This window comes from Homalodisca vitripennis, chromosome 1 (assembly GCF_021130785.1).
Source record: "Homalodisca vitripennis isolate AUS2020 chromosome 1, UT_GWSS_2.1, whole genome shotgun sequence".
In the NCBI taxonomy this organism is placed as follows: Eukaryota; Metazoa; Arthropoda; class Insecta; order Hemiptera; family Cicadellidae; genus Homalodisca; species Homalodisca vitripennis.
Genome location: NC_060207.1, coordinates 54,910,021 through 54,932,927, shown reverse-complemented (window position 1 = coordinate 54,932,927; position 22,907 = coordinate 54,910,021). Strand labels below are relative to the sequence as shown.

Below are 22,907 nucleotides of genomic sequence, written 5' to 3'. Positions count from 1 at the left end.
AACCGACAAGCACACGGCTCGCCTCACATTGTGCAACGCGAACGCCTCATAGCGAGCAACCCCGGTATCCACAGTCCGAGGCAAAGCCGAGCATTCGCGACGAGGCATTCGCAGCGAGCAGCCTCGCACTGTCGATACCGGCCTTAATATTGGTGAAGGGCAGAAATGTTAGGCCGATTAAAGGTGGGGTGGGGGGACGTCGACAGTTACAGCCAAGGTCAAGCTGCACAGTCTGTCAAGTCTTAGAGTGAACAATAGTAAATACAACTGTGGTAACTATTCAGGAGTATCTAGTGGCGTGTGTTTGAGTTTATGAAGTAGAAAAACTAAGAATGAACTAATGAATGACTTTTTGTGCATTTTGGGAGACTGTCATAAAATCGAAAAACAGGAAGTGTTCTTGCTAGGGTCACGTGGCGGGAGGCCAAGCACTCATATCGACTTGTGCTGCTGTGGAGTCAATTCAGCGCAGCTATCTCTAATGAAATCATGTTCAGCTGAGTTGAACATTCCAAGGTTGACAAAGAGAGATCATGTTCGAAAGGGCATAAAAATAAAATGCTACTGTCGGGTATCATTTAATGAATTAAGTGATTTGGAGAAACATGTCAAAGCATGTCGATTGATGCTCCAGCACTTTCGTACAGAAACAAATAAATGTAACATCTCGTTCTCTAATGAATGTACAGTTTACTGAAGCACCCATAATCGAAACATCTATTTTTGGGCAAAAGAAAATCCACACTTTTAAGAGGAAATTGAGGTCAATTCACTACATGTGATGATTTAGAAAGTTGTGATAGGTAAACATTGGTTTGGCCCTTTTTTGTTTATGGGTCTGTAACTCAGGAAACTTATCTGAGAATGCTAACAAGTGGTTGCTCCCACGACTTAGAGCCAGAGGATCGACTCTCCAACTCTTTTTCATTTAACAAGTAGAGGGTATGGACTTTTCACCCACCCTGTAAAGTGTGATTTGGGCCCCTCCCACTGCTTACGTTGGAACAGTTGCAAAAAAGAGGAAAATTGAAATTTGAAAATAATACTAGGTCAATAAAGCCAATTTTTTTGCACATTATAAATTTTAGGGACTGCATCCCAAAAGGGTGAGATCAATTAAAATAAAAAAAAATATTAAATCCTCTTTAATCTTTTGTGATACATTCTTAGAAAAGGGAGGTAAAATTTAAAAAAATTAACAACAATTATATGTATATCTTTGGTTTTTTTATATTTATTTTTAGATCACAGTTAAAATTGATTGCATTTACAAAAAATCATAAATCTAATGTGCAAAACAAGATACTGTACTGCTGACAAGTAATCAGCTTTGCAACTACTTTAACATAAAAATACAGAACATAGTCAAAAACTGAAGCAAATAGAAGTAAAAATTGAAATCCAGTGAATTTTCTTGTAATACATTTAATTTTTTTTTAACCAGAATTGTATCTCAAAATTGATCCTTGAGACCAAAAAATCAAATCTATTTTCAAACATTGTTGAACAAGTTCCTAAGATTCAAGAATCTCAAGACTTTTTAATACTAATGTTAATTTAGCTCTAGGCATTGACTATATAGATCATGAAGCAATAATACTTTTTACAAAATAAATGTTTTATATTAACCGCACCTCATCTAGTTTTTTAAAAAGATCAGCAACTGAGGAAGTGGGGACGAACTCGGTGTGTGTGGTGTTACTGGGTGAGGTAGTGGCTGTGGCAGCAGTCACAGAGCTGGTAGCCACAGTCGAGGCTGGAGGACTGCCGTCCACTTCACTCACCATAGCCTCCGTCACAAACTGTGCCGAGTTCCACGACTCCTTGATGCCCAGGATCTCTGAAAAACAGTTGTTTAGTAAAATCCTACAGATAATACTACCAGTCTCTAATCAAAAGAGCACAGATTCATTTATCTCTTACGAGAATTAATTGTCACTTACATTACATTTCTACTGAAACATACGACAAAGTAATACCTCCAGTTGAATCGCAGCTCTCCTCTCCATTACTGTCTCCAGCGTGAGGCTTGAGTTTTCTCGGCAGCCCTCCTTCACCATCCAAAGTGTCCTTCCGTTTCCGTCTCTTGTAAGGTGTAAACAGTCTCACTGGCCCGGTCTGCAACATCATCATCTTGATAGGAATAATCCTATCTACATTACACAGAAAAACAGCATTGCAAATTCATTCAGTGCATAGCCAACAACTGACCAAAGAAAAATAAAGACAACATTTCACCACAATTATAGGGTAATAAACTAAGAAAACAGCACTATTAACTTATACACATGCCATCTGTGTTTTTACCTAAATACTGTCACTACAAATGATTTTAGCTTTGCAGCTGGAATCGTTATTTATTATGTGAGTTACTCTTTACATGAGTTATTTTGCTGTTGTCGATAACTTAATATTTTTAGCTTTTTAAATTATAATACAGGTCAGCAATATGTAAAATACCAACAAGGACTCTATTTAGTTACTATAAAACTCATCTGATGAAGTAATAATTTGAATCTACCAGATTTTTATGGCTTTTTGGTGGGCAAAAAGAACACATATTTTGGTCCTGCGTTTTTTTTTTCTAAAAATTAAATTTGCAAATTGGATATATTTTTTCATTTGTAGTAAATTTGACACTATTTTGTACATTTTGGATTTTTATTTGAGAGTTTAGTACAGTACTATGCTGTGTTAAGGTAAAAAATTTGTTTACAACAAATATATTAACTTTTTATTAGCATACAGCTATGGTAAGTAATTGTAACTGTTATTTTCATTTTTTGAGTGGTTTTAGCAGAAAACAATATATATGTTGCACTCTGTTAATATTTATGTACTTATTATTTACTTTTGAGATGAGAATGAGATGGGCTGGCCATTTACTAAGGAAGGAGGACAACTCCTTAGTCAAGAACGTCCTTGTAAACAATCCGGAGGGCAGAAGACCACCAGGAAGGCCCAAGTTGAGATGGCGAGACCAGATCAGAAGAGACATAAGAAAACTGGGAAGAAGGGAGGAAGAGGCAATGGATAGAGAGATCTGGAGGCAGTGTGTTGGCGAGGCAAAGTACCACCTTGGGTACCAGGAGCCACGGCAGTAAGTAAGTATTATTTACTTTTAACATAAGCTTGTAAAACTCCTAAAACCGTAGCACTGCAGGTGAATATCACCAGCATTTATAGGGTTAATGCACAAAGAGACAAAAAATAATACAGATAAAGAAATAATATCAATGAAGGGCTTGTATACTGAATGTCCAAGTTCTCAGCCTTACAGAGTGTTAGTGTTAGGTTACCATTTCATACACATAATAAGAAAAGTCCATGTCTCACACCTTCATTTGTGCAACCTTCATTACATTATTGTAAACACTCCACCACTTTCTAAACATTCCATCTCTAAATTATCAACATAAATTTAACAGATTTCGTGATGTTATCAACTGGTTTCCTGTTCTTGCATTTGAATGATCGCATTTCACAGCAGGAGATTTAATTAACTTATTCACGACGCCCTGCACCATACGGTGGTACACACTAATCTTTTAGAAGTCCAGAGGAAGTGTGTTATCAATTTTTTAATTGGTGAAAAAGTTACTCCTGCTGAAATTAATTGTCCTTTAAAGGCCATTTATGACAAGGTCTATTTTTTATATATATGCGCTAGTAATATTTTCTCGTTGACGACATGACAGTGCTTGTCGGCACAATTTTCACACTACTGATGAGTCTTTGATTCCACATTTTTCTTACTTCTCCAATCTTGTGATATGAATTTCTATTCAAGAGAGCCTCAAGGGCAATGATTACACTTCCGATGATGAGGTAAAGGCAGATGTCATCTCCTGGATTCTACAATAGTCAGAAAAACTTTTTAGAATTAGTTTCGACTCCCAAGATTTAAACAGACAATTCATCTGCCAATATTTATAATTTTGCTTAATTGAAGGCTGCCACCATTTTGTCGGAAGGGCGGATGAATTTTTGCCATAATGTTATCTCAGCTCGTTATGTCCAGCTGAGATTTTTTTCACAAGATAAAATGCGTCCATAGTTCATAAGGCCAGCACCACTGGCCACTAAATATAGCAGTTATTTTTTAATATTTCCTTTGTTTTATAATGAATGGTGAGTGCTGAAACTTATTGAGCAGCTTTATTTTAAATTAATTTTTAAGTAAAGCAGTACATTTTAAACTTGCCTATAATTCTTCTCGAAAAATTAACTGTGCAAACAAGACAAATGACATGTACTGGGCCTATACACTGAAGTGATAGAATGGACCAAACATGTACAGACAGTCCTTTGCTGGAGTACTGCTGTCTTGTTTGGTCACCTCATCAAGCCTTTCACATTGAAATGCTCAACAGAGTGCAAGTCCGCTTCATCAGAGCTCTGGGAACAAGGCTTGGGTATCAGTACATGGAGACCCCAATCCACACCGTGGAGGACTGTTCAACATCCAACCACTCTTTTTGCGGCGGACTTTCTGCGAGGGCTGGTCAACGGCGATATAGACTGTCCTGACCTGCTGGGAGCTGTGACTTTCACTGTGCCGAGAGGGACTCGCTCAAAGTCAGTTTTTAGTAGGCGTTTCCAGCCAACTAATTATACTCAAAACCACAATATATCCGCATATCCAGACTCCTGAGGACTGGCAAAGCGGTTTCTTCCTCCGTCAATTCCTTCGGGAATTCTTCTTTCCAGACAGATGCTATTGGTTTCATGAGAGACGAAGTGATACATGGTGCATGAGCTAAGTAGTCTCTGTTTTACAATTAGTTCATATCTGTTAAAATACCTTGACATTGATTTGTTTGTTTTTTGTTTCCTTTTATTGTATACTTATTATCTATTGTTGGTTTCATTCAGATATACTAGTAATATTTTTTAAATTGGTGTTGTACCGTTAAAATAAATAAATGGACAGAAACCTAGAAAATTTTACTGCAAGACATGTGCCAACTATTCTTGACTACATGTAGGTATGTATTTTTTATTCCAAAAAAGTTTTATTCTGTAAAAAAAATTTAAATACTAAGAAAAATGTAATCATGTCTGAGTATATCATAACTGCAAAGGGCTACTTTATAAAATTGTATTTCAATATATTTGTCAACAATATACGTATAAGAGTTAAATTTCCCTAACGTATGTTTATCTTTGTATTAGAAAGATTCATTACAAATAAATTTTTAATTATTTTACATTTCTTTCTTTAAACATTTTAAATTACTATAAATAACGCAGAGGAAATTTAAATATAATTCTGATCTGGGGAGACAAACAACTAATATAGCTGCCGAACTGTTAATGAAATTAGAGCGGCCATCTGTACTGCCATACGAGTTGAAAGGACAACCTATGGTTAAACTAACACGAGTTATCCACCTTGGATCAACAGAGGTTGCATCAGAGGATTGACGACTCAAGTTGGTAATATATGATCGATCAATTGAAAATACCAGAACATGTATTCTAATTTCAAAAAATATAACAGCCTTTCCTATTACAGATCTGACAACAAGAGATCTTGTGAAGGTGGCTACTGTGAAAGTGGCATCACAGCAAGGGGTGAAAGAGGTTACCATAGACTTAGCCTACTTCCCCAACCCGTTAATAAGTTGCCCACCAAAAGAAATAGAAAGACTATTGCAGAGCTGCAGAGATAGAGGTTCAGCCCTCATTTTTGGCTGTGACTGCAATGCTCACCATACCTAAAAAAAAAGTAAAGAATGTCTTATTTTACCAGGCGAAGTTAGGGTTAAGAAGGCCTCTCTAACACTTAACCTGGGGACCAACGGCTTAAAGGTGACTTCCGAACCACCACCAATGGCGGGGCTGCTTGCAAGGACAGGATCGCTCAGTGGTCACCTATCCAAGCAGGTGACCAACGCTTGACGTTACTTGATCTAGTTATCTTGCGATAACCGCCGTACCCACTACACTGCGCCATTGGCACATCCAGGAACCTACTGGGGAAGCACAAACATAAACCCAAGAGATGAGGAACTTCTACAGTTTATGTTCTGTAATGATTTAGTTTTGGAAAATAGAGGGTCCAGTCCTACCTTTATTACCAGAACTAGACAAGAAGTCCTAGACATAACCCTATCCACAGGTCTCAAAAACATAAACATTGTAAAATGGTACGTCTCAGAGGAGGCCTCACTACTGGACCACTGCCCTATTAGGTTTGACATAGAGGAGATAGGGGGGAAAAACATGACCCACAGGGTTCTTAAATCTACTAACAGGAGGGAATACAGAGTGTCTCTAGCCGAAGAGTTGGAAGAAATAGAACCCTTCCAGAAAAATGAATTTGACTTAGAAAGGTCTGCACAATTAGTAGAACAAGCTATATCAAAGGCCTACGAGAAAACTGCCCTCCCAGACAAAACAGGCTGAAGAAAGACGTGCCGTGGTGGACTGGTAGGTTAGAGACACTAAGAATTAAAACTAGGAAATTACTAAAATGGGCAAAAAGGACAGACGATTGGATCTCCTATCTACAAGCCCAAAACGAATATGACAGAGAACTGAGAAAGAAAAAAGAAGAACCTGGAGGAATTTTTGCTAAAACATAAACAGCCTACCAGAGGCTGCCAGGCTTAAAAAAACTCTCCAAACTGATCACACTAACCCTATGGGGTCCTTAGTAAAGGCGGTGACCTCACAGGGAATAGGAAGGAGACCTTAGAACTGCTTCTGGAGACGCACTTTTCGGTGTTTTCTTGACTCAAAATGAGGATATTTATTCTCTAGTCGAGGGGAGATTCAGTCGAGAAATTGCGAAAGCTAGACAGCGGTCTAAAAGACTACTCACACACGAAAGAATTAAATGGGCAATAAGATCATTCAAGCCATTTAAATCTCCTAGGGCAGATGGAGTTTTTCCAGCCCTTCTTCAAGAGGGGCTGGACATCTTATTAAATACCCTTATCATTCTGTTCAGAAGCAGTTACGCCTTAGGATATATACAAAAAAACTGGAGGACAGCACTGGTGGTGTTCGTGTGGAAAAAAGACAGGGATCCAACTCAACCCAACTCGTACAGACCCATAAGCTTAACCTCCTTCATGGTGAAAACTATGGAAAAAATAATAAACAGACACATTAGGGATGAAATTTTACCAGTCCACCAACTTAGTCCCACTCAACATGCTTATATAGAAGGTAAATCAACTACGACCGCTCTCCACAGCTTAGTGGAAGCAATGGAGAACACCTTCAACGAAAAGGAAGCCCTAGTCAGCGTTTTTATGGACATTGAAGGAGCTTTCAACCGAGTTGCATATCAATCCATGGAGACTGCTATGGAACATTTTGGAATTCCCTCAGATGTAGTCAAATGAATAGTAGCCCTCCTAAAAAGAAGACAAGTAAAGGCAAAGTACGGAGATGAATCTGCCGCAATCACGGCCCAGAAAGGCTGCCCCCAGGGAGGAGTTCTGTCTCCTCTCCTGTGGGCGATGGTGGTAGAGGAGAGGGGAAAGCAGAGAAGAGGGGAACAAGGCTACTATGTTATGCGGACGACCTATTGCTTATGGTCAAAGGAAAAATCAAAGGCACCCTGGAATACCTAATTCAAGAAGAACTAAACCTCATAAGCAACTGGTGTTATGGGGAAGGTCTACGGATCAACCCATCTAAAACAAATATGATAACCTTTACCAGGACAAGAAAGTTTCAGCTTATACAACCTGGAAGAAATCAGTATAAACCAAACAAAAGAAGTGAAATACCTGGGTATAATCCTGGATGAGAAGCTCACTTGGAACTCACATATTGAAAACAGAATATCCAAAGCGACAATGGCCCTTGGGGCCTGTAAGAGACTATTTGGATTTACATGGCAATTGAAACCCAAAATGAAATGTTGGATTTACGAAACTATAATAGCCAGGTTGCGGGATATCCTTCTCCAACAGCAAAGCTCTGGTCAAAGATTGGGAAAAGAGGATAAGAAACGTTAATTTGAGTAGAGCCTCAGTATTAAGACTATACAAAATTTTTATCTCTCCTTACGTTAAAGGGTGGACAGCTCTCTTATAAGGAGGATATAAGACTGACATTAGGGATGTTGACAGGACATGGCCCCCTAAGGAAACATCTCATGAGGGTGGGCCTTAGCCAGACTGACGAATGTAAACTCTGTGGAGAAGAGGAGGAATCAGCAGAGCATATTTGGTTAGATTGTCCTGCCATCTTAGACACTCGGAAAAGATTCCTGGGAGCATATCTCCTCAGCCCCAAGGACATCAGAGGACAGGAGTCCTCAAATCTGATCGGTTTTTGCAAAAGCCTTGGAATTTGAGGACACAAAATTAAAGTAAGGGAGGTGCAAAGGTCCTTTTAGGACTAAGCGCGGGGACGAACTGTCCTTTTCCCTTACACATACTTCACAGTCAGCAGAATTTTCAAATGATGGGGCATTTTTAATATGCATTAATTGATGTAAAGATCCATTTTTGTTGTGACTGTGTTTGTAGTTTGCTAGCAGATGAAGGTAGATAGTATGCAAGTCCAGAACACTGACCGCTGCACTGGAATTTCAAAACGGTACTTACTGAAGAAAACATGCCTCGTATATGAAATTAAGCTGATTATATACAATCAAGAGTTTATGTAAAATTAAGTAAGATTAATGTCAATAAAAATTTGATTTCAGTATCTTGCAACAGACACTTATATGACACCCATGCTAAAAGATATGGAGATTAGTGTAAAACATATCATCTTATGTTCTCTAAATGGCACTAGTGATGAATCAAAACCATTTTAGTCTGTTCTAGATGTTACTTATCCCTGCAACTGGTGGTGTCTGCTCCTATACTTGCTCTCTCTTTTTAGCTTTTTGTTAGCTTTTCATTAAACTGTTACATAGCTCTCAAAACTTAATTTCTCTCAAATATACAAATTATTATACATTAATGTTTTCATGATAAATTATTTTTATTATTATTTTCTAACTTTCAAATAAATTTTGTGTTTAAAAATGTATTGCTATGTATTCTTTGAAATTTTTATCAGTTTCCCTATCTTATCATATATGTGTGAAAGGTTTATACAAATTCCAAAATATGCAAAAGAAGCTCAATAATTTTTATAATAAGTTTATACTTATCAATAAATTTTTATATAGCTTTAGCCCTTTTACTCAATAAAATTTTACTCTTTTTAGCAATTTTTGTGTTGAATGTACTAACATTGTATTTTTAGCCTTTTCGTACAAATTCTTTACAACACTGGAAATTCAACCTACAATGATTGTTTAACCTTATATATTATTGTTTTCAGAAAAACTCAGAGAATAGTGATACTCACATTATTTTTACTATATTTTTGTTATTCACAACAGATTAAATCTTGAATAAAAAAAGCCCGATAAAAAAAGCTGGTTCCAATTCAGCTTTGAATAGTTCTACCAAATCACTGGATATGTTCCTAAAATTAAATCCGTCTTCACCAGCCATATTAATAATAATTAAAAAAAAGCATGAACTAAAAATAAATCAACTATCCAGACATCAACAAAACACGACACCAGACGTAACTAATAAAACAGTTGGCTAAGTCAGCTGGCCACAGTCGAAATAGTTGGTCACACAAGACATTCTTTCTAACAATATAAAGAGGAATAAAGTTTTATTTATTGAATAATAAAACATGTCTTCAATTGATAGGTCGATTAATACTCAAGTGTGAACAGAATATAGAAAATAAAGAAAAAAATAACGATTTCCAAAGCAACTGCTTATACCAGTACCAGTACGGGGATGACCAAACTCCTGTAAATAAGGCAGTTGCCAGTTAGAGGGTAAACACTGTTAAAAAATTCAATTTCATGAACAAAATTTTAAACATGTGCATGTAAGTTACTCAGCTACCTCTGCCACTGTGGCATGGCATATTTTTAAGAGCCACAAGTGACTTTTGTGGTGATATTTATACACAATTTTTATGGAAAAATGTATATTGAATATAAAATATAAACAATTACTTTTAACAAATAATTGTATTTTTAACAATTAATTAGCACTAAGACACTAAAACTAAATTTATGCAGAAAAGCATTTAGGGATTTGAGGTGAGTTCCTATTTACAATGCAGTTTTAACTTAACCCCATCTTAAAAACGGAGACTCAAATGCACGGGTGGCAGCTTCCCAGCATGCTCTTTTGATTAGCAAAAAATAGCCTTTTTAAGACTCAACTTTTACTCATCAAATTGATTATTTAGCTTGTTGAGGGCAAAATAACTAATGTATACTAATTGTAGCTTATACTAATAAAAAATTGTGCAAGAAACATACACTTACAGCAGAGTCGTCATCGCAGCAGGCCGAGCACGTACAGCTGGTGGCATGGGGGGTAAGAATACCTTCGTCGATCAGTGCCTGCAGGCTTCGCCCACCAAACCTGAACATCGATTCAAATATTGTACACTTAATGAACATTAAAGTTAGATCTCATACCAAAAATACTAAACTTAACGTAAGCTTACTCAGTATAATTGTTGTAAGGAGTTTTCTCTGCACTGAGCACTTCACACTATTAGAGAGAATCTATTTTAGAACCAAATAAAAAATAAATAAACCAATTAAAAATACAGTTAATTTTTAAATTTGTATGGTGTAATATAAATTCTTAATAACCCTAGTAAAAATCCAATTTTTAAATGATTTACATCATAAGTAATTATTTTTTAATACAAAGAAAGAAAGGTAAAAGAAAACTCTACAGTGAAAACTAAAGTTATGTACCTGATACTTCTCTTCCAGTCCTTGCTGGAGGCACGGCCGCAGAATGCCTCAAACTCGCTAGGAGTGTACCAATTGTCAAGCAATTTGATACAACGGCCTCTGCCTCCTGATCCAAACCGGTTCTTGTGTAGTTCAGCATTTGTTGTCTGCAACATTAAATCCCTTCATAACCTAAGAGTCCTTTAAAGAACGTCAGATGACATATGAAAACCTTTTTCAAAACACACCCTCAAATTATCCTCAGAATCCATCCTCTAAATAGCTGGATTATATTACCAGTGATAGTCTGATTTAATAATGTAATTTATAATCTTGTCAGTACCATGCAAAAACTGTTCTGTCATAAAATATTTTAAGTTTAAGTATTTATGTTCCCAACCCTAAAGTAATATAGGGAACTCAGTAATACTTTACTAAAATTTATAAATCAAGTTACACTAATGATAACTTAACATATTTGATATAAAAATGTTCAGTTTCTTTGTGACTACCTGTATATATCCCTGTTTACGAAAAATTAAAACAAGCATGGTATAAAAAAGTTTAATATTTATAAAAGTAAGTTTTTTAATAATCTTAGAGTTAAGTTTTGGTCCTATAGCAAAGCATAGATAGGTAATCAGCTAGTTATACAGGATGGGGCAGACCACCCGTGTACGATGTATAGTGGCTGAACCGAGAAGCCTACCTTCTTCACTTAGATGAAAACCCCCATTTTTTACCCCAAATCATTCGAGAAAATATCCAAAATGGCACTTTTTGGGGGGTAGGGGTTATTTTTGAAAGATTTTTCCAATGTAAAAGTAGGTTGAGCTGTATCTCATTTTTAAGATCTCTTAGTCACTGGTCATTTTGAAAAAGGTTTTAATTTATTTCACTTCTTGTATACAGGGTGGTCCAAAATGTCAAAATTGTATGGTTCCATAGTGTTTTATTACATTAAAGTTACCTTGTTAAAAATTTGAGCAAATCAAACTTTTTATCCCAGTTTACCAAAGATGTACTCTTTAAAAATATGTTACAGTTGTCACTTTTCAGCACATTTATAATTTTTTTTTAAACAGTTTACATATATTTCAAACTCATAAACCCTAAAAGAAGCATGACACCTATCAATCTCTTTTAAAAACTAAAATTTGTTGTATTTTAAAGTTTGGTATGGTTAAGAAATGGGACCAAAAATATAAATTTTCACGATGTTATATTGTATTTAGTACACAGTTTGTTATATTTCTCTACCTTTGCCTTAAAGTATTCAAAAATGTCTACCACTTATTTTTAAAACACTTTCCATAAATGTGAGGTACTGCACACTAAAAGTGTGAATTTCTATCAAATTTTAAACATTAATTACGATTTATTTATTAGTGACCTATAATGGATTTGTTTGATAACAAACCAAACAGCAATGCCAGCTATGTTTTAAACTGTTTTTAATTAATCTAAACATGTGTTTATATATTCAGTTACTTTCTACTAGTATGGACAAGCATACCTCCAAAAACTACTGAACCTTTTTTAATAAGTTTGGGAAAAATCATAAAAGATGATCATGTTTATTTCTTCAAAGGATTTTATTTCTTTTAGTTAGTCAGTCAGTTTTGTGGTGTTTCAGTGAAGACGTTTACTGTCTATCAAATATGCCAATTTACCAACGAGGAAGCTTTCTCGATATTGATGGTGTTAGGTGAATGTTTACAGAACTACACAGCTGCTTTTCTTTTGCTCCATACACTCAACGTTACCAGTACTGTGAACATTCACAAAAATTTGTTCCACAGACTTGCTAGTCATGTCCATGAAATTCGAAAAGTACAACCAGATCACAACAAAAGGAAACAGTTCACTAGGCCTGTAAGGAATGATAAAGTAACAGACATTTTGGTTGCGATTCAGCTCAATCCACGTGACTCATCCAGAAGAGTTGCTACTGTTGCAGGCATTAGCAAATGATCAGTAGTCAGGATCCTTAGGGAGAATAAAATGCATCCATACTGGATTTCACTACATCAAGATCTGCATGGAGATGACCACCTTCTAAAAATAAACTTTTGTTTGTGGGCCTGTCATAAAATGCACGAAGATGAATTTTTTTCAAGGTTTTATGGTGCAACAAAGCAACCTTCCAGAGTAATGGAGAAGTGAATACTGGACCATTACTTTTTGTGATATTATTGGTAACCAACATGTTGGCCAGGTTTTTTTTTGGAGGACATAAATATGTACAACTTCCTTATCTATTACTTGCCTATGTTATTGCTGAATATTACTGAACAAACTATCTAAGAAATATTGTTTATGCATGATGAGGTGCCAGCCCACTACTCTAAAGCGAAGCAGCAAATTCTGGATGAGGAATATCTCGATAAAGATCATCTATAGGCTCTAAATTTTTCACGAAACTTCATGTCTACAATTACAAGAATAAGTCTGTGAATGATGATGTATGTCCAACCATGAAATTTGGACTTAGTAGATTGACACACTTTTGTTTTTGTATACCTGGATATTTAAAAGTTTCTTTTCTGTATGATGCATATTTATCTATATGACCGGAGGACATCTTGAAAACGTAATAAGCTATAGTCTTGAGATTTTGCACCCTATGTAACCTTAGTCCTACCTTGTTTATCTCCAAGACATGATGTGATTATTTTGTCTAGTTAAATATATTTTAAGTATCTAATTGAGCAAAACAAATAACAAATAAGTTATTGAAGATATAAAAGAAAAACATAATTATGACTGTAAAACAAGCATTAATAGATTTTTTTATGGAAGTAAAAAGAAGTCTAATTAAACTGTATACAAATGAACAAGTGAACAAATACAACATGAGATTCTGGGCTTTTGAGTATCCTCACTGGATGTGAAAGGTAGACAACCAAAGTTACTGGACCCCACATACTTTTTGTGATATTATTGGTAACCAAAGTGTTGGCCCGGGGTTTTTTTGTAGGACAGAAATATGTACAACTTCCTTATCTATTACTTGCCTACGTAATATGTTATCATATATAAAGAATAATAAATCTATTAGGAATTAATTCACAAAATATTAAAATAGATATTGTACAATAAGCCTACCTTGCAGCGGACAGGTAGCACTGGCATCCCAGCATACTCAGTCCATGAGGAGGTACAGTTGTGGGAGGCAGTTGAGGACTCATCAGCAGAACCATCCTGTATCACTATGTGAGTGGCCTTTAGTGTTCCGTTCTGTCAAAAGAAACAAATATTTGTCACGTAAGAAGAAAAATAAAAATGAAATAGATTGGTAGAGGCTTCTCTCAATGTAATATTATTCATGGTAATTAAATACAAAAACGTCAATGGTCAGTCTGTTGTTTATGAATGCATTACAATAAATATTTTCATGTTTGCAACATGTTGTTTCATGTATCAACTGTTTGTACATACATGAATACTCATCAATGTATTTCTTTTTGCCTTATATTTTTATATTACATCTGAACCAGGTGAAATTTGTTGTATAACTTGTACATTTTAAATGTAAAAACACTACTATGCTAACTAACTTTTATTAGAATGTTTAACTTATTAAAGTGAAATTTTACATGCTGTATATTTGCTTTGAAAGTTTATTTATAAAACCTAAACAGTAGAGTTTTGTATTTCATCAGTGAATTTTCATCTTTAACAGTTTACTAGGAGTTGGTGAAAATGTGAAACATAAACATGCCTCAAGTTGCATATCATCTTAAAGGTCTCTAGGAGATGAAAAACATGAGAATGTTAAATTTGAATTATAAACAGAATTGATTGCTGTTTGTCAGATTTTAGGGAATCAAATATTGTATAGAAATTTTTGTCACAACTCACTGATTTACCACTAAATCTAAAATAAAAAATTATGTTTACTTAAAAATGTGTATTTTAAAAACTAGTTTCTAGAAAAACATTGTTTTATATTTTTAAAGTAAAAAAAATTCAAGAAATCTTTTTTAGCTCTCATATGCTTAAATCCTGATATAATTTTGTTTTTCAATAAATGTTATAAAATCATACAATCATTTAATATAAATAAATTAACAATTATTGTTACTCTGGGACTGCCAGAAGTCAGATTTTGGATGATTCTTAATGGCAAGTGGCCAATAATTAATTGATCTTAAAAATATATGTTATTTCATTTTAAGATCTTATATTTTGTTTATAATAAGTCTTTAAAATAAGATATGGTCAAGTGCAACATTATTGAAACATTCACTGCTGCCCTACGACATGGTTGGGTTCCTAGGTGCTAAACAATTTTATTGACGTTTTACATACCAGTGGTTGTGAAAAGACTGAAAATGAGGGTACTAGTAAAGTTGGAATCAATGTCTTCATCCCACCAGATTTGACATAATTTTGTATGATACACTGATATAACACAAGCACACAGATACAAATACACTTATTTATATTTTTATAATTTTAAGTGTTTTATCATTTATTTATTGCATGTAATGTTTTTATTTAAATTGTAGGTAAGTAACTTATCTTATTTTAATTTTAAAAGAATGTTAAATTTTAATTATCATAATATAACCAATTTTATAATAATTTTAAGTGTTGCACCTTTTATTTATTGTAGCAACTTTATTATTTAAATTTTAGGTAAGTAACAGCTTATTTTAATTTAAAAAGAATGTTAAATTTTAATAATCATAATATATCATCAATAATACTCATCAATGTATTTCTTTTTGCCTTATATTTTTATATTACATCTGAACCAGGTGAAATTTGTTGTATAACTTGTACATTTTAAATGTAAAAACACTACTATGCTTAACTTTTATTAGAATGTTTTATTAGATTTACAATTTCTAACATTGACACCATTCTTTGTATATGAATATGCAACGTATGAATAAAGATTATTTTTATTTTCATTTCAATTCATACCTCAATGTTACATCCATGTCACATTTGTACCTAAATTTCACTATTATGTAACACATGTGTTACATTCTCACCAAAATATCACTTTTACATTATACCTGTGTCACATACACAATGCTTTTTATACCGTTATGCATTTTATAAATATTCTACACAATAAAACTAGCCTATATTATTGTATTTACAGATATACACCTTCCACTGATTTTCTCATTACAGGTTGTCATAGTAATATTCAAAACAATTAGTAGGGCACAGACGGCAATGGTATGGGGTCATTTTCACAATTTTTCTAGAGTGACACACTCTACACCTTTTACGTTTCATTCTACCTTAGACGGCAATGGTATGGGGTCATTTTCACAATTTTTTCTGGAGTGGCACACTCTACACCTTTTACGTTTCATTCTACCTTTGCTGTCTCGTTCCTCACAAATCACAATGTCATGTCTCCCCTGCCCGATGCAATCAGGTGTCCACTCAGGGTTCTCTAGCCGAGAAAGAAGTTTCTCCAACACAGCCAAGCGGAAATCATACAATGACACCTTCCTTCTCCCGGCTCACATATGTTACTATTGTACATGATCATAGCTAGTGTGTATTCATTCATATATCATCTGACAGTCTTCCTGTAACATCCTGTAACATTCCTGTAACGACAGGTCAGAAGTTGATCTGATCGATCAATCATCTTCATGTGACCATTGTACTGTATGATGGGTAGAGGTTATATTCTTTCTACACCATGTTTGTTTATATGAATAGCCATATTATTTTGAAATTATATTGAAATGTACAACACCTTTTTTTCCCTTCCATGCTCCAATCATAACTCCATTACTGTAGCAGGCGATGGTTTCATCCTTTTTTAGTTTGCCATTAACTACATCTGACGGATTGTCCTTGCGATTTACTCTCAATGTTCCAGTACAATAGCAAGGAGCACTGATGCTAAAAGTTTACCCTGTATGAGATCTAAGACAAATTTACTAGCATGACCTTTACCCAAAGTAGGATCATTTATACATTAATACTAGACCCTCAGGCTCAGCTAAACTATATAGTTTAATGCTGTACTTGTGTCTTGCTGGAATTGAAGACTGCCCTGCCAAAAGATCATGTCCTCGTCTAGAGACAACTCCTTCCCGGGATAATAGACAGAATTCATCTTTATGTTGAAATATCCTACAACATTTCTGACTTTAAATAGCCATAATTTTTTCATCATCAATGTGTGAGTCATTTGATAGGGACAAACAACGTAAGATTACGAGGAATCTGTCCCTGCTCATGTGTTGTTTGAATGAGGGTAGTGAAAAGAGCCATTGTGTCTTCCAATAGTCATTGATTCTGTTTAGTTTTATTGTGCCTGTGTAAAGCAAGGAGTCTAAAAAAAACTTGCCCATTAACAGTAGCATCTTTTCAGGAATTAATTCTTGCATTTTCATTGGAACCCCTTTCCAGAAACTCTGTTTCAACCTTTTTATTGGTAAATTTAACAATATTCTCCAACACTTTATCGAGGAGTAAACTGAAGAGATAAATTGGTTTTTGTTCTGGAATTGGGCACAAAAGACCTTTTGTAAAGGTAATATCCCGAAGACCGGTTGTGGAGTTGTTTAAAGTCGGATTCACAATTACCTCCCCGTCATCATCCTAGTCTGATTCACTATCACTCTTGCTACAAGTGTTGTGAATTCTCATCTGCACTTGATACAGGTGAATATGAAAGTTCAGTAGGTGTTGAAAGACCTGAGGACCCCAACTAATCAAGATCCATCACTGTGATGTGCCAAAAGAATAGAAAAGCTAGTTTATAGAATAGAGTTCTAATGCCTGTGACACATCCGCCGCACTGGCTCTCTTACTCGGAACGAATGATGATTTTAGTTCCAGCCAATACCCTGCCATGCATTGATAGTGTGAATAGCGAACTAGAGGGAACATGTCCTCAAAACATGAAATAATCTGGTTAAAAACGAATGTTACACGGGTGTAACACACACAACATATAGAATTTGGTTTATTTGCTTCAAAGAACAAATTAGTATTGGAAACAGTATTAAAATGTTTTAGCCTATATTATAGATATAGAAGGTTTTTGCAATTTTGTTTCAGGCTTTTTTATACATTTTTGAGTTTGACTTCTTTTGCAAGACTGAATATCTGACAATATTTCTTCCACTATCATTACTTGATCCACAATATATTTCTGAACTAACAATAAAAGAACATTATAGTTAATATTGTTGTGGAAGTTATTATGAATCTATGCCTATGGTATGTACCTCTGTCCTAACCCAAGATCGCAGAGAATCTGAATCCTTGTCTTGTCGACCGTCACAGAGGCAAGCATTGTCAACACACAGAAGAGGCTTGAAGTGAGTTGATCCAGAAAGCTGTGAATATAAAAGTAATAATGTATAAATTGTCATTTTAAAATTAGGCTGAGAAAAAAATATGAAAGAGAATTTTTCTAAATTTGTTGGAAGAAATTACAAATTAAAGTGAAAAATCTGTTTAAATTTTCTTAAAATGAGGTTTGAAGTTTATGGAGTCAAAAATTAAATTGTTTTACACAATCATTAAGAAAACTATGAAGAATATCTCAACATTTGTAACCCTCATATATCTCTCAAAACTGAATATAACTCAGGCTAAACATTGAGAAACCACCATCTCTGCTTTTTCACAAAATTCTATTTTATCATATGTTCAACATTCTTACAATGGTTAACTGTCTGTAATTGTACAGTCAGCGACTTGATATAATCAAATTTAGTAAATATCCTTCCAATTCAATTCTGTTTGTTTTCTAAATGTTAACAGTATTGTGAGGGGTTTCGGCCCAATCTATTATGAATTTTTAGGTTTTTAATAGGCAATTTATATGACATTGGTAAAGCTGACAGAACAAAAGCTCTATTTGCTGAGAAGAGTCCTACAATATTTTTTTACAATTTACCCAAAAAGTTACAGCTGAAATGATTTGGCACATATTATTGAACTGCTACTATTAAGTATCACATGAGATGCATGTTATAAAATGCATGTTACTAAAAAAAAACTGATAAGTACAATCTAGAAAAAAATTGACTGCGGAACAAGACATGTTCCCTCAAGAGCAGTGGAATAGTATCTACTTGCGCCCACCACAGTCAAATAACGAGAACATTTAAGGATATTGAACTCTACCTACATTAGTATGTCAAGGTAGGTTAGATACAAGTAGTACACCACAAACCATGAGACTAAAATGTGCTGGGGCTTTACTATGCATCACAAGTTTCTTCTTTTTATTATACTTATAACTTAATTCGGAAATAAATTATTTTCAGAAGTATGTTTATATATAAACATTTCTCTTGTATTGGTAAAAAGAAACCTTTTTCAAAATTCGTTGTATAATTGATGAATACTGTGGCATTGAAAATTGATAACTCATGTGGCAAGTGTACATGAGGAGTTGGACTAATTCTACAAAATTCTTTATGAATGTAGAAATGAGGTGAAATGTAGGCTAAGGGGAAGACTTTTATAAGCGGCCTAAACTCGTTATTCGATTGCTGTTATTGAACAATTCGATATATTATCCAACTTCGGTATATGTGAAAATCATACACAATAATAATACATTGCACTTTTAAATACATAAATTTTATAATAACATTACAAAACAACAAAACCAACCATGGTCTAGACATAGATATCAAAGAAACCTTACAATATTTATAATTTGCCCAGCTTGATATCAATAAGTAACCGCTTTTGTGTACTGAAGGAGAGAATTCTGCCCATTTTGTTAACAGCAGCCAAAACCACATGTTGAAACTACGTAAACAAATCTTGTCACTTGTGAGAAATATCTGACATATTTTCCTCCTATTCATCGCCATTTTCCAAAGTCTCAAAATATAAGTTACTTCTTGTTCGTTATTGTTTACATTAAAATTACTATAACTAATAAGTTGAAATCATATGCTAAGTTAAATAAACTGTAATATCCTATTATCCTTCAGATAAAAACAATCAAACCATTCGATAAGAGAAATCGAATAACGAGAGTAGGCCGCTTATTAAAGTCTACCCAGGCTAAGTTTTAGTTAAGAAATGTTACAACTAGCATTGTAGCCTATTCATGAAAGCCTCCCAGACTGAGTTAAACACTAAAACCCTCTAATAATAGGTTATGTTTCAACTATTAGTTTTTTAGTATTAACTTAAATCAAACTGTTCAAAGCCTATTTTTAGAGAAATAAAAATAAAAATTAAAAACAGCCTAAATATTGATTTATGGTTGATAAATTAGATTAAGTTACTAACCCACCCAATATAAACACATTACATAAGCAAATACAATGCCCAAGTTGTCTATTTATAAGCCTAGTTGTTAACAACATTGAATAGGCTAGTAACATTCGTTACAAAACTTAATATTTTTATTTTCAAATTATACTCACTGAATTCTATTGGGGTAGGGTACGATAAGCAGACCCGGTTTTTTATATCGAAGAATGTAGTCTTTGATACCTAATATTCACATCTCAAATCCTAGACTATTAACCGATATAAAAGTATCTGTAGTCCTCAATTACAATCATATGTTTTAAATTAAAATATGAATTTAATATTTACAGTGATCAAACAAATTATTATAACAAAAATTAGGAAAACTGAAGACGGCCATATTTGCTCCTCTCACAGTTACAGTTGTTTCGTTCCCACAAATTTCACATAATGGGGTTTTTGGTACGAGTCCAACAGGTTGAAGCCACAAAAACAATATATATTTTATTTATGTCTTATCATCTTTCAAAGCAATGTCGTGTAGTTTTCTAAAATTAACTGCCATTTTTTATAATTAAAATTACTTATGTAAAATTGAAATATTAATTTACGTGTAGCCTATTATTTTAAAGTGTTTACAGCTATTGACTATTATAGACTATTTAAATTAATAATTCAAAACAATTAATCAGTATCGATTGATTATATCGATGGTTATGATTAAGTAACATCGTTTGCCAATTTTGATATAAAAAACCAGGTCCGCTTATCGTACCCTACCCTTCTATTGGAAATAAGCGATGAGTTGTATTATTTTTCATATGTTGAGAGTAGCTACCAGTATGTGGGAAGGGAGTCAATCTCAGGTCTTATAATGAAATGTAAGCACGTATTGCACTGTTGTTTTACTATACAGAAGTGAAAAAGGCGCAATCGCATGTATACTGGAAGTAGTACTGGGTACGGTCCAATAAGCGGACCCGGTTTTTTATATCGAAGAATATAATCATCGATACCTAATATTCGCATATCGAATCATAGACTATCAATCGATATAAAAGTAATAACAATCATATGTTTAAATTAAAATGTGAATTTAATGATAACAAATAATAAATGAACATAACCAAAATCAGGGAAACTCATAACTTTAACTAAATGAAACAGAACGAAAACGTTTTTACTAAAGTTGTGTCCACCATTACCTTCTTTTTTTGCATCTGAAGACGACCATGTTAGCTCCTCTGACAGTTACATTTGTTACAATATCACATAATGGATTCTTAGGTACTAACCCAACATCCTGAAGCCATAAAAAAACATATTTTATCGTCTTTTAAAGCAATTTGGTGAAGCTTCCTAAGATTGACGGCCATTTTAATACACAATGTTACGTGAAATTTAAAATACTACCTTAATTGTATTATTTGAAAGTGTTTACAGCTGTTCATATAGATTATTTAAGTTGTTAAAAATAATTCATCAGTATCGATTGATTATATCGATGGTTATGATTAAGTAATATCGTTTGCCAATTTCGATATAAAAAACCGGGTCCGCTTATTGGACCCTACCCGTAGTACTTTAAAAAGTGGCCTACACTTCTTATTCGATTGCTATTACCAAATGATTCTATATATTAATAAGTTGAAATCATATGTTAAGTTAAATAAAGTGTAATATAGAATACTTCATTCGGATTAAACAATCAATCCATTTGATAAAACAACCAGATGAGTGTAGGCTAGTACTTAAACTACTGGTAATACCTAACAACCTATCTCAGAATGCTAAGCCTAGACATACCACTAATTTAGTCGTAAGTTTTATATCCAGTGAGAATATTCAACACATAAGTTAATATATTAATGAATTGTTTGCAGGGATAACCAATTGAGTGAGGACTTTGAAAAATAATCAGAAATAATTGGCCCATCCAACTTGTTTATATTAAGCCTATAATTCTAAGGCTATCGAGATGGGAGATATTTTATAATAAACTGATAAAAACAACCAATTAAAAAACAAAATAATAAATTTTCAATCTAAAAGATGTACTAGGCTAATCAGGAGCCATACAACATATATTATCTACCTCAGTATTAATAGGCGTGGAATTGGTAGCAACTGGAAAATCGATTAAACTGAAGGCAATTCTTACCTGAAGTTGGTCTGGAGTGATGACGTTAAATGTTGTGCCAGCTGAAACATTTATTAATGATCCAACAGGTAAAGAAACCGGGACAGCAGAAGACACTGAAACAGACTCAACAGCCGCTACCGAAACTGTTTTATGTTCGTCCGAAGATAAATTTCCATTACTCTCGGATTCGTTCGTCAATGGTTCGGCCATGTCCGGTATTACGACTTGTTCCGAAGTTTGATCATCCATTTATTTTAACAAAAAGGCGCGAAGTATAATTTCATGCATATGTAAACGTTTTTAATACTAAAACACAACATTTAGTATTACATAAAAAAGACTAACTGGCGTCAAGCAAATAATTTTACTCTCACCCACGTTCAATAGAATAACAGTAGTAATCTTCCAATAATGGCTGCTCCTCTCGGTTCTTGTCTAGTCTACAGCTACAGCCTTATCTCGTCGCCGCTTGGCGCAGCACCCCTCCATGTCAATTTTAAAAATTCTCTATCAGTAATCAATAATATTCTAACTAATGTGTCAAATCATTCTAAACTGGTAATGCAACAGACATAATATTTAGTTAATAAATATTAGATGAATACAATATAATATCATGAATCAGATTAATGTTTTGCCGCTTCATCCAGGCTATTGTTACTGCCTAGGGTAACACTAGATTATTGCAAAAATAAGATGTGGCTTAGTAAGAGAAATTGCTGCTTTCTTCAGAAAAAGAAGGCACCTATTTCCGAATGGGTTGTCTTCTGGAAATGCGTTGTTATTTAATGAAACAAA

At 34.1% G+C, this 22,907-nt stretch overlaps 1 protein-coding gene across 3 annotated transcripts in view; it reads right to left on the bottom strand.

Annotated features, from left to right (window-relative positions):
- Positions 1-22,555, bottom strand: part of LOC124361594 (deformed epidermal autoregulatory factor 1) — a 32,531-nt gene extending 9,976 nt beyond the window's left edge. Inside the window, exons 1-7 of one of the 3 annotated variants that reach the window (XM_046815623.1) lie at positions 22,128-22,555; positions 17,968-18,078; positions 13,856-13,987; positions 10,769-10,914; positions 10,325-10,424; positions 1,980-2,133; positions 1,635-1,840 (exon numbers count right to left, since the gene is read on the bottom strand). In XM_046815623.1, coding sequence (XP_046671579.1) covers positions 1,635-1,840; positions 1,980-2,133; positions 10,325-10,424; positions 10,769-10,914; positions 13,856-13,987; positions 17,968-18,078; positions 22,128-22,358 — 1,080 coding nt within the window. In that variant the 5' untranslated portion in view covers positions 22,359-22,555. Of the gene's footprint in view, positions 1-1,634; positions 1,841-1,979; positions 2,134-10,318; positions 10,425-10,768; positions 10,915-13,855; positions 13,988-17,967; positions 18,079-22,127 lie in introns of all 3 variants that reach the window. The other 2 variants (XM_046815624.1, XM_046815625.1) reach the window with 2 other exon arrangements.
- Between the last annotated feature and the right edge of the window lie 352 nt (positions 22,556-22,907).